The 12,269-nt window shown below is 40.8% G+C and overlaps 1 protein-coding gene across 2 annotated transcripts in view; it reads right to left on the bottom strand.

The window, feature by feature from the left end:
- Positions 1-10,490, bottom strand: part of LOC139748377 (sodium-coupled monocarboxylate transporter 2-like) — a 218,079-nt gene extending 207,589 nt beyond the window's left edge. For both annotated transcript variants that reach the window (XM_071661490.1, XM_071661489.1), the window contains exon 1: positions 10,204-10,490. In XM_071661490.1, the coding sequence (XP_071517591.1) occupies positions 10,204-10,423 (220 nt within the window). In that variant the 5' untranslated portion in view covers positions 10,424-10,490. The remainder of the gene's footprint in view (positions 1-10,203) is intronic.
- Positions 10,491-12,269: the final 1,779 nt, after the last annotated feature.

Below are 12,269 nucleotides of genomic sequence, written 5' to 3'. Positions count from 1 at the left end.
ACAAACTTATACCTCTGTAATTTCAGCACTCGCTCTTATCCCCTTTGCCTTTGTACAACGGCGCTATGCAAGCATTCCGCCAATCCTCAGGCACCTCACCATGAGTCATATATACATCAAATAATCTTGCCAACCAGTCAACAGTACCGTCACCCCCTTTTTTAATAAATTCCACTGCAATTCCATCCAAACCCGCTGCCTTGCCGGCTTTCAAATTCCGCAAAGCTTTTACTACCTCTTCTCTGTTTACCAAATCATTTTCCCTAATCCTCTCACTTTGCACACCACCTCGACCAAAACACCCTATAACTGCCACTCTATCATCAAACACATTCACCAAACCTTCAAAACACTCACTCCATCTCCTCGCATCACCACTACTTGTTATCACCTCCCCATTAGCCCCGTTCACTGAAGTTCCCATTTGCTCCCTTGTCTTACGCACTTTATTTACCTCCTTCCAGAACATCTTTTTATTCTCCCCAAAATTTAATGATACTCTCTCACCCCAACTCTCATTTGCCCTCTTTTCACCTCTTGCACCTTTCTCTTGACCTCCTGCCTCTTTCTTTTATACATTTCCCACTCATTTGCATTATTTCCCTGCAAAAATCGTCCAAATGGCTCTCTCTTCTCTTTCACTAATAATCTTACTTCTTCATCCCACCACTCACTACCCTTTCTAATCAACCCACCTCCCACTCTTCTCATGCCACCACCATCTTTTGCGCAAGCCATCACTGCTTCCCTAAATACATCCCATTCCTCCCCTACTCCCCTTACCTCCTTTGTTCTAGCCTTTTTCCATTCTGTATGTATATATATATATGTATATATATATATATATATATATATATATATATATATATATATATATATATATATATATATATATATGTATATGTGTGTGTATATGTGCGTGTGTATGTGTATGTATATTTTTTTTTTTTTTTTTTTTAATTTTCCAAAAGAAGGAACAGAGGGGGCCAGTTGAGGATATTCCAAAAAAGGCCCAGTCCTCTGTTCTTAGCGCTACCTCGCTAACGCGGGAAATGGCAAATAGTTTAAAAGAAAAGAAAAAATATATATTATCCCTGGGGATAGGGGTGAAAGAATACTTCCTACGCATTACTCGCGTGTCGTAGAAGGCAACTAGAGGGGACGGGAGCGGGGGGCCAGAAATCCTCCCCTCCTTGTATTTTTTAACTTTCTGAAATGGGAAACAGAAGAAGGAGTCACGCGGGGAGTGCTCATCCTCCTCGAAGGCTCGGACTGGTGTGTCTAAATGTGTGTGGATGTAACTAAGATGTGAAAAAAGGAGAGATAGGTAGTATGTTTGAGAAAAGTAACCTGGATGTTTTGGCTCCGAGTGAAACGAAGCTCAAGGGTAAAGGGGAAGAGTGGTTTGGGAATCTCTTGGGAGTAAAGTCAGGGGTTAGGGAGAGGACAAGAGCAAGGGAAGGAGTAGCAGTATTCCTGAAACAGGAGTTGTGGGAGTATGTGATAGAATGTAAGAAAGTAAATTCTCGATTAATATGGGTAAAACAGAAAGTTGATGGAGAGAGATGGGTGATTATTGGTGCATATGCACCTGGGCATGAGAAGAAAGATCATGAGAGGCAAGTGTTTTGGAAGCAGCTGAATGAGTGTGTTAGTGGTTTTGATGCACGAGACCGGGTTATAGTGATGGGTGATTTGAATGCAAAGGTGAGTAATGTGGCAGTTGAGGGAATAATTAGTATACATGGGGTGTTCAGTGTTGTAAAATGAAAATGGTGAAGAGCTTGTAGATTTATGTGCTGAAAAAGGACTAATGATTGGGAATACCTGGTTTAAAAAGCGAGATATACATAAGTATACGTATGTAAGTAGGAGAGATAGCCAGAGAGCGTTATTGGATTACTTGTTAATTGACAGGCGCGCGAAAGAGAGACTTTTGGATGTTAATGTGCTGAGAGGTGCAACTGGAGGGACGTCTGATCATTATCTTGTGGAGGCTAAGGTGAAGATTTGTATGGGTTTTCAGAAAAGAAGAGTGAATGTTGGGGTGAAGAGGGTGGTGAGAGTAAGTGAGCTTGGGAAGGAGACTTGTGTGAGGAAGTACCAGGAGAGACTGAGTACAGAATGGAAGAAGGTGAGAACAATGGAAGTAAGGGGAGTGGGGGAGGAATGGGATGTATTTAGGGAATCAGTGATGGATTGCGCAAAAGATGCTTGTGGCATGAGAAGCGTGGGAGGTGGGTTGATTAGAAAGGGTAGTGAGTGGTGGAATGAAGAAGTAAGATTATTAGTGAAAGAGAAGAGAGAGGCATTTGGACGATTTTTGCAGGAAAAAAATGCAATTGAGTGGGAGATGTATAGAAGAAAGAGACAGGAGGTCAAGAGAAAGGTGCAAGAGGTGAAAAAGAGGGCAAATGAGAGTTGGGGTGAGAGAGTATCATTAAGTTTTAGGGAGAATAAAAAGATGTTCTGGAAGGAGGTAAATGAAGTGCGTAAGACAAGGGAGCAAATGGGAACTTCAGTGAAGGGCGCAAATGGGGAGGTGATAACAAGTAGTGGTGATGTGAGAAGGAGATGGAGTGAGTATTTTGAAGGTTTGTTGAATGTGTTTGATGATAGAGTGGCAGATATAGGGTGTTTTGGTCGAGGTGGTGTGCAAAGTGAGAGGGTTGGAGAAAATGATTTGGTAAACAGAGAAGAGGTAGTAAAAGCTTTGCGGAAGATGAAAGCCGGCAAGGCAGCAGGTTTGGATGGTATTGCAATGGAATTTATTAAAAAAGGGGGTGACTGTACTGTTGACTGGTTGGTAAGGTTATTCAATGTATGTATGACTCATGGTGAGGTGCCTGAGGATTGGCGGAATGCGTGCATAGTGCCATTGTACAAAGGCAAAGGGGATAAGAGTGAGTGCTCAAATTACAGAGGTATAAGTTTGTTGAGTATTCCCGGTAAATTATATGGAAGGGTATTGATTGAGAGGGTGAAGGCATGTACAGAGCATCAGATTGGGGAAGAGCAGTGTGGTTTCAGAAGTGGTAGAGGATGTGTGGATCAGGTGTTTGCTTTGAAGAATGTATATGAGAAATACTTAGAAAAGCAAATGGATTTGTATGTAGCATTTATGGATCTGGAGAAGGCATATGATAGAGTTGATAGAGATGCTCTGTGGAAGGTATTAAGAATATATGGTGTGGGTGGCAAGTTGTTAGAAGCAGTGAAAAGTTTTTATCGAGGATGTAAGGCATGTGTACGTGTAGGAAGAGAGGAAAGTGATTGGTTCTCAGTGAATGTAGGTTTGCGGCAGGGGTGTGTGATGTCTCCATGGTTGTTTAATTTGTTTATGGATGGGGTTGCTAGGAAGGGGAATGCAAGAATTTTGGAAAGAGGGGCAAGAATGAAGTCTGTTGTGGATGAGAGAGCTTGGGAAGTGAGTCAGTTGTTGTTCGCTGGTGATACAGCGCTGGTGGCTGATTCATGTGAGAAACTGCAGAAGCTGGTGACTGAGTTTGGTAAAGTGTGTGAAAGAAGAAAGTTAAGAGTAAATGTGAATAAGAGCAAGGTTATTAGGTACAGTAGGGTTGAGGGTCAAGTCAATTGGGTGATAAGTTTGAATGGAGAAAAACTGGAGGAAGTAAAGTGTTTTAGATATCTGGGAGTGGATCTGGCAGCGGATGGAACCATGGAAGCGGAAGTGAATCATTGGGTGGGGGAGGTGGCGAAAATCCTGGGAGCCTTGAAGAATGTGTGGAAGTCGAGAACATTATCTCGGAAAGCAAAAATGGGTATGTTTGAAGGAATAGTGGTTCCAACAATGTTGTATGGTTGCGAGGCATGAGCTATGGATAGAGTTGTGCGCAGGAGGGTGGATGTGCTGAAAATGAGATGTTTGAGGACAATGTGTGGTGTGAGGTGGTTTGATCGAGTAAGTAATGTAAGGGTAAGAGAGATGTGTGGAAATAAAAAGAGCGTGGTTGAGAGAGCAGAAGAGGGTGTTTTGAAATAGTTTGGTCACATGGAGAGAATGAGTGAGGATAGATTGACCAAGAGGATATATGTGTCAGTGGTGGAGGGAACTGGAAGAAGTGGGAGACCAAATTGGAGGTGGAAAGATGGAGTGAAAAAGATTTTGAGTGATCGGGGCCTGAACATGCAGGAGGGTGAAAGGCGGGCAAGGAATAGAGTGAATTGGATCGATGTGGTATACAGGGGTTGACGTGCTGTCAGGGTATTGAATCAGGGCATGTGAAGCGTCTGGGGTAAACCATGGAAAGCTGTGTGGGGCCTGGATGTGGAAAGGGAGCTATGGTTTCGGGCATTATTGCATGACAACTGGAGACTGAGTGTGAACGAATGAGGCCTTTGTTGTCTTTTCCTAGCACTACCCCGCACACATGACGGGGGAGGGGGACGGTATTCCATGTGTGGCGAGGTGGCGATGGGAATGAATAAAGGCAGACAGTGTGAATTGTGTGCATGGGTATATATGTATGTGTCTGTGTGTGTATATATATATGTGTACATTGAGATGTATAGGTATGTATATTTTCGTGTGTGGACGTGTGTGTATATACATGTGTATGGGAGTGGGTTTAGCCATTTCTTTCGTCTGTTTCCTTGCGCTTCCTCGCAAACGCGGGAGACAGCGACAAAGCAAAATAAATAAAATAAATATATTTATGTATATTACTACGAGTCCAAGGGGAAAATGAAACACTATAAGTTCCTAAGTGCACTTTGGCATAATGATCACATCATCAGGGGAGACACAAGAGAGAAATATAACAGTTGATATACATCGAAGAGACGCCGCTAAGACCCCATTTGGTAAACATGTGATTGTGCAAAACATACAACGAGCGTTCATAAACTTATTTTACAAATTTTATCAACAATAAAGTTATCTAATTTGTATAGACCATCACTAATATTAAGATTATAATTCTTTGTGTATCTAATAATAGAAGATTCAATGATATTTCTCTTGGTAATAGAGTTAGAGTTAATAACTGAGATGGCGTTACTCCAGTCAATATAATGATCATAGTTTTTAACATGATTAAACGAGGCAATGATTCTTGCCCCGTTCCTATACTATATTTATGTTGCTTAAGTCTAACAGAAAGATCCTTACAAGTCTGACCAACATAAAATTTATCAGTTTCCACAAGGCACTTTATAGATGCATCCATGAGAATTTTCTGGTGAATTCCTGATTAAGATATTCTTTATAGTATTATTGTTGCTAAAGGCAACATTTACCTCAATGGATTAAGCAACATGGGAAACAGTGAAATTATCATTAAAAGGGAGAACTAAAAGATTCTTGGTGTCAATGGGAGGTTTGGGCTCAACTCTGTAAAATGATTTCTTTGCTCACATAAGGGATTTATCAATGAAAGATCCAGGGTACTTCAACCTAGATCCAATAGAATATATCTTCTCAAACTCATCATCAATGAACTTTGGACTGCAAATACATAATGCCCTAAGGAAAATAGATTGAAATGATAATTTAACTGTCATGTCGAGATGAGTAATAATGGATATATGAGCATACATTGGTAGGTTTTCTGTATATGCTAAACTTAAACTTGTTTCCTTGTCTATGGATCAGGCAATCTAAAAATGGTAACATACGATTATTTTCATTTTCTACAGTAAATTTGATGGAAGGTACCAAATTGTTAAGTAAGGGGAGAAATATTTGTAAGTTTTCATTTGTTGGCCAAACACAAAGAACATCATCTACATACCTAAACCAAATTGCATTAGAAGGTAAGATATCCTTTAGTAATTTTGTTTCAAAAAATTCCATATAAAGATTACTTAGTACAGGTGAAAGAGGGCTACCCATTGCCATACCAAATTTTTGAGCATAATAATCTCCATTGAATTGAAATACACCATCTTTTATACACAATTTTATCAGTTCAATGAAATTAGACTTTGAAACAGGTAAATGAATATCATCCAAGACATCAAATAAATATTCTAAAAGATCATCAACTGGAACTTTAGTGAAAAGTGAGGAAACATCAAAGCTAACTAGTTTGAAATCAAAATTAACATTGATATTGTTTAGCTTGTTGACTAAATCTACATTGTTCATGATATTAGAATTTGATACTTTACCCACTAAAGGGCTTAATAAAGAAGCTAACCATTTTGGCAATTTATATGTGATGGAGCCTACTGAACTCACTAGAGGTCTTGCTGGAAAATTTTGTTTATGTGTTTTGATAAGTCCATACATATATGGCAATGAAGGGGACAAAGATGACAAACTTTTGATAAGAGAAATGTTACCTTTCAACAACAACTTCATTTCTTTATTGAAGTGAGAATTAACTGCTTCTAAGGGATTTTTACTGAGTTTAGAATATGTTGTGTCATCATTTAGAAGATCATTCATTTTAGATAAATAGTTACTTTTGTCTAAAATCATAACAGTGTTAGCCTTATCTGCTTTAGTAATATGTATATCCTTGTCTTTTTTCAAGATGTTAATAGCTCTTATAAATCTTTTAGGGCAATTAGCTTTCACTGGTTTTGACAAACTGGCATACACTAAACCCTTACAGATATTAATATCATCATTACTTAAATTACTGTACTTTTCTAAATTACAAAAAGACCTTGTGACATCAACACAGCTGGCTTCCCTGTTAGAGCACAGAAAACTTAAACCATAGCCTAATGCACACAAGGAATCTTTATCTTGTTGTTTATTAGACAGATTTACCACAAAAGATGGGTTTGTGCCTTTAGCAACAATAATACTATAAAGAATACCTTAATCAGGAATTCACCAGAAAATTCTCTTAGTTGCATCTATAAAGTGCCTTGTGGAAATTGTGATTAAATCTTATGTTGGTCAGACTGGTAAGGATCTTTCTGTTAGACTTAAGCAACATAAATATAGTATAAGAACGGGACAAGAATCAAATGCCTTGTTTAATCACGTTAAAAACTATGATCATTGTATTGACTGGAGTAACGCCATCTCAGTTATTAACTCTAACTCTGTTACCAGGAGAAATATCATTGAATCTTCTATTATTAAATACACAAAGAATTATAATCTTAATATTAGTGATGGTCTATACAAATTAGATAACTTTATTGTTGATAAAATTTGTAAAATGATAAGTTTATGAACGCTCGTTGTATGTTTTGGACAATCACATGTTAACCAAATGGCGTCCTAGCTTCGTCTCTTCGATGTATATCAACTGACTGTTATATTTCTCTCTTGTGTCTCCCCTGATGATGTGATTATTACACGAACGTGCACTTGGGAACTTTTCGTGTTTCATTTTCCCCCGTGGACTCATAGGAATATCTTGACGACGATTAAGTATAATGAATTATTTCTTATATTCATCATACTTAATCGTCGTCTCCCGCCTCAGTGAGGTAGCGCAAGGAAACAGACGAGGAATGTCCCAACCCACCCATATACACATGTATATCCATAAACGCCCAAATACGCACATATACTTACATATACATTTCAACGTATATGTATACATATACATACACACATATACATATATACACATGTATATATTCATACTTGCTGCCTCCATCAATTCCCATTGCCAGCTTGCCATACATGAAATAGTATTCCCCCTCCAGTGAGGTAGCGCCAGGAAAGGACAACAAAGACCACATTCGTTCACACTGTCTCTAGCAGTCATGTACAATGCGCCAAAACCACAGCTCCCTTTCCACATCCACGCCCCATAAAAACTTTCCATGGTATACCCCCAGACGCTTCACATGCCCTGGTTCAGTCCACTGACAGCACGTCGACCCTGGTATACCACATCGTTCCAATTCACTCCATTCCTTGCACGCCTTTCACCCTCCTGTATGTTCAGGCCCCGATCGCTCAAAACCATTTTCATTCCATCCTTCCACCTCCAATTTGGTCTCCCACTTCTTCTTCCCTCCACCTCTGACACATATATCCTCTTGGTCAATCTTTCCTCACTCATTCTCTCCATGTGACCAAACCATTTCAACACACTCTCTTCTGCTCTCTGAACCGCACTCTATTTATCATCACACATCTCTCGTACCCTTTCATTACTTACTCAGTCAAAACCACCTCACACCACATATTGTCCTCAATCATCTCATTTCCAACACACCCACCCTCCTCCGCACAACCCTATCTATAGCCCATGCCTCGCAACCATATAAAATTGTTGGAACCATCATTCCTTCAAACATTCCCATTTGTGCTCTCCGAGATAACGTTCTCGCCTTCCACACATTCTTCAACGCTCCCAGAATCTTCGCCCCCTCCTCCACCCTGTGACTCACTTCCGCTTCCATAGTTCCATCCGCTGCTAAATCCACTCCCAGATATCTAAAACCCTTCACTTCCTCCAATTTTCTCCATCCAAACTTACCTCACGATTGACTTGTCCCTCGACCATATTGAACCTAATAACCTTGCTCTTATTCACATCTACTCTCAGCTTTCCTCTTTCACACACTTTACTAAACTCAGTCACCAATTTCTACAGTTTCCCACCCGAATCAGCCACCAGTGCTGTATCATCAGCGAACAACTGACTCGCTTCCAAAGCCCTCTCATCCAGAACAGATTGCAAACTTGCTCCTCTCTCCAAAACTCTTGCAATTCACCTCTTAAACAACCCCACCCATAAACAAATTAAACAACCATGGAGACATCACGCACCCCTACCGCAAACCAACATTCAATGGGAACCAATTACTTTCCTCTCTTCCTACTCGTACACATGCCTTACATCCTTGGTAAAAAAAAAAAAAAAAAAATCACTGCTTCTAGCAACTTACCTCCCACGCCATATACTTTTAGAATCTTCCGCAAAACATCTCTCTCAAGTCTATTATATTTCTTCTCCAGATCCATAAATGCTACATACAAATCCATCTGTTTTTCTAAGTATTTCTCACATACATTCTTCAAAGCAAACACCTGATCCACACATCCTCTACCACTTCTGAAACCACACTGCTCTTCCCCAATCTGATGCTCTGTAAACGCCTTCACCCTCTCAATCAATACCCTCCCATATCATGATTATATATATTTCAAACATCAAGTACGAGAATCACATGACTTTCACTCCCCACAACAAAAGCAAAGGATCCCTGAGCACTCCTTAGAAATCATGACATATCCGTTCCATCCTGGATCATCAAGCCTCATCTACCTGCTCATCCTCCTCTCAGATATCACGCAGCTTCGCATCACACATAACAAAACACTGGGAACAATCACCTGCTGCCCGACACCCACAGACACGGCGAAACAAAGATATTCCCAACACAATCTCATTTCGGCTCATTTCCTTGCAGCAGCAGTTTCAGCATCGGACTCCTCCTACCCAAGCCACTCCATACCTCACCGCTAAACCCTAAGCGACAACAGAAGGCCCACCGTTACCTCCATCTCAGTGACCTCTACTCATAGGTCTCTGAATCCCTAACAAACACAACACTTCAAGACACATAAGCTTCATCTACCCTCTCAACCCAGTCTGAAACACCAGCCCACCAGACATACACCCATCAGAAGCCACACTCCCTAGTCATGCTCCCCCGTTTACCATCAACATTACAAACAGATTCAACATATCTCTGTAAGGTGAACTATGGAAAGGTCAGTGAGACTTAGATGTGAATAGGGAGCTGTGGTTTCGGTACATTACATATGACAGCTAGAGAATAGACGTAAGCAGATGTGGCCTTTCTTCGTCTGTTCCTGGAGCTACCTCGCTAACACAGGTCAACTGCGAACATTTACGAAAGAAAAAAAAGAACGAATATCAACGTAGACACAACAAGAAAGAAAAATACATTGTTATCCATTTGTTCATATGAACATAGACGCTGTATCAGAATCTCGCGTTGTATGCATTACTCAGACCCTATTGTTTAATGTTGATATTCTATCTAATCTAACAGGATGTTGGAGACTCTATGATTGTCCCTCTGTAAACTATGGTTTGCCCTCTCCAACATAATGGTGGCGATGGTGGTGATGTCGGAGGTAGAGACCCACAAAGATCACCAAGTGGGAGGGAGACTCGTCGACCCTCATGTTTCATCATGAGACAGCCACTTCCCTCCTACCACCATACACACCCAGGTCCGCCTCCTGCCCCGGGACCACATCATGCTACCACGTACCCCCATACTGACCTAATATAGATATGGCAGATATGACGCCGCCCAGGAGAGAGAACGCCACTGGCAAGGGCGACATGTTCCTGCCGCCCAACAGGAACTCCTGGGTGGAGGGCTTGTGCCGATCCCTGAAGGCGCTGCACACACCAATCAAGATGGAAACCGCCAGCATGAGGCAGAAGATGGTATAGTCCACGGCCGTGAAACGCACCAGTGACTGATCTTGACTCGACATCTCTTCCACGGGTCCAGAGACAGGATGCACTGTGCCTCACCTCCTCCCTAACACGAATGGTAAACCCTCCGCCTCACCTAAGCCTCTACCACAGGATGGCAGTATAACTGGTCACGCACTCCAGGAACCATCTTGAATAATCTCTCGCTCTCACTTGACATATATATATATATATATATATATATATATATATATATATATATATATATATATATATATATATATATATATATATATATATATATTATATATATATATTTTCCTTCTTTTTCATACTATTTGCCATTTCCTGCGTTAGCGAGGTAGTGTTAAAAACAGAGTGAGCTTTTGAGGGAATATCATCACTTGGCCTCCTTATCTCTTCCTTCTAATATATATATATATATATATATATATATATATATATATATATATATATATATATATATATATATATATATATATTATATTTATTTCTTTTTATTTTGCTTTGTCGCTGTCTCCGGCGTTTGCGAGGTAGCGCAAGGAAACAGACGAAATAAATGGCCCAACGCACCCTCATACACATGTATATACATACACGTACACACACGCAAATATACATACCTATACATCTCAATGTACACATATATATACAGACACATACATATATACCCATGCACACAATTCACACTATCTGCCTTTATTCATTCCCATCGCCACCTCGCCGCACATGGAATACCATCCCCCTCCCCCCTCATGTGTGCGAGGTAGCGCTAGGAAAAGACAACAAAGGCCCCATTCGTTCACACTCAGTCTCTAGCTGTCATGCAATAATGCCCGAAACCACAGCTCCCTTTCCACATCCAGGCCCCACACAACTTTCCATGGTTTACCCCAGACGCTTCACATGCCCTGATTCAATCCACTGACAGCACGTCAACCCCGGTATACCACATCGATCCAATTCACTCTGTTCCTTGCCCGCCTTTCACCCTCCTGCATGTTCAGGCCCCGATCACTCAAAATCTTTTTCACTCCATCTTTCCACCTCCAATTTGGTCTCCCACTTCTCCTCGTACCCTCCACCTCCGACACATATATCCTCTTGGTTAATCTTTCCTCACTCATTCTCTCCATGTGCCCAAACCATTTAAAAACACCCTCTTCTGCTCTCTCAACCACGCTCTTTTTATTTCCACACATCTCTGTTACCCTTACATTACTTACTCGATCAAACCACCTCACACCACACATTGTCCTCAAACATCTCATTTCCAGCACATCCAACCTCCTGCGCACAACTCTATCCATAGCTCACACCTCGCAACCATACAACATTGTGAGAAATACTTAGAAAAGCAAATGGATTTGTATGTAGCATTTCTGGATCTGGAGAGGGCATATGATAGAGTGGATAGAGATGCTCTGTGGAAGGTATTAAGAATATATGGTGTGGGAGGCAAGTTGTTAGAAGCAGTGAAAAGTTTTTATCGAGGATGTAAGGCATGTGTACGTGTAGGAAGAGAGGAAAGTGATTGGTTCTCAGTGAATGTAGGTTTGCGGCAGGGGTGTGTGATGTCTCCATGGTTGTTTAATTTGTTTATGGATGGGGTTGTTAGGGAGGTGAATACAAGAGTTTTGGAAAGAGGGGCAAGTATGAAGTCTGTTGTGGATGAGAGAGCTTGGGAAGTGAGTCAGTTGTTGTTGTTCGCTGATGATACAGCGCTGGTGGCTGATGCATGTGAGACACTGCAGAAGCTGGTGACTGAGTTTGGTAAAGTGTGTGAAAGAAGAAAGTTAGAGTAAATGTGAATAAGAGCAAGGTTGTTAGGTACAGTAGGGTTGAGGGTCAAGTCAATTGGGAGGTAAGTTTGAATGGAGAAAA

Source organism: Panulirus ornatus, chromosome 73 (assembly GCF_036320965.1).
Source record: "Panulirus ornatus isolate Po-2019 chromosome 73, ASM3632096v1, whole genome shotgun sequence".
In the NCBI taxonomy this organism is placed as follows: Eukaryota; Metazoa; Arthropoda; class Malacostraca; order Decapoda; family Palinuridae; genus Panulirus; species Panulirus ornatus.
This window is presented reverse-complemented; position numbering and strand designations above follow the sequence as displayed.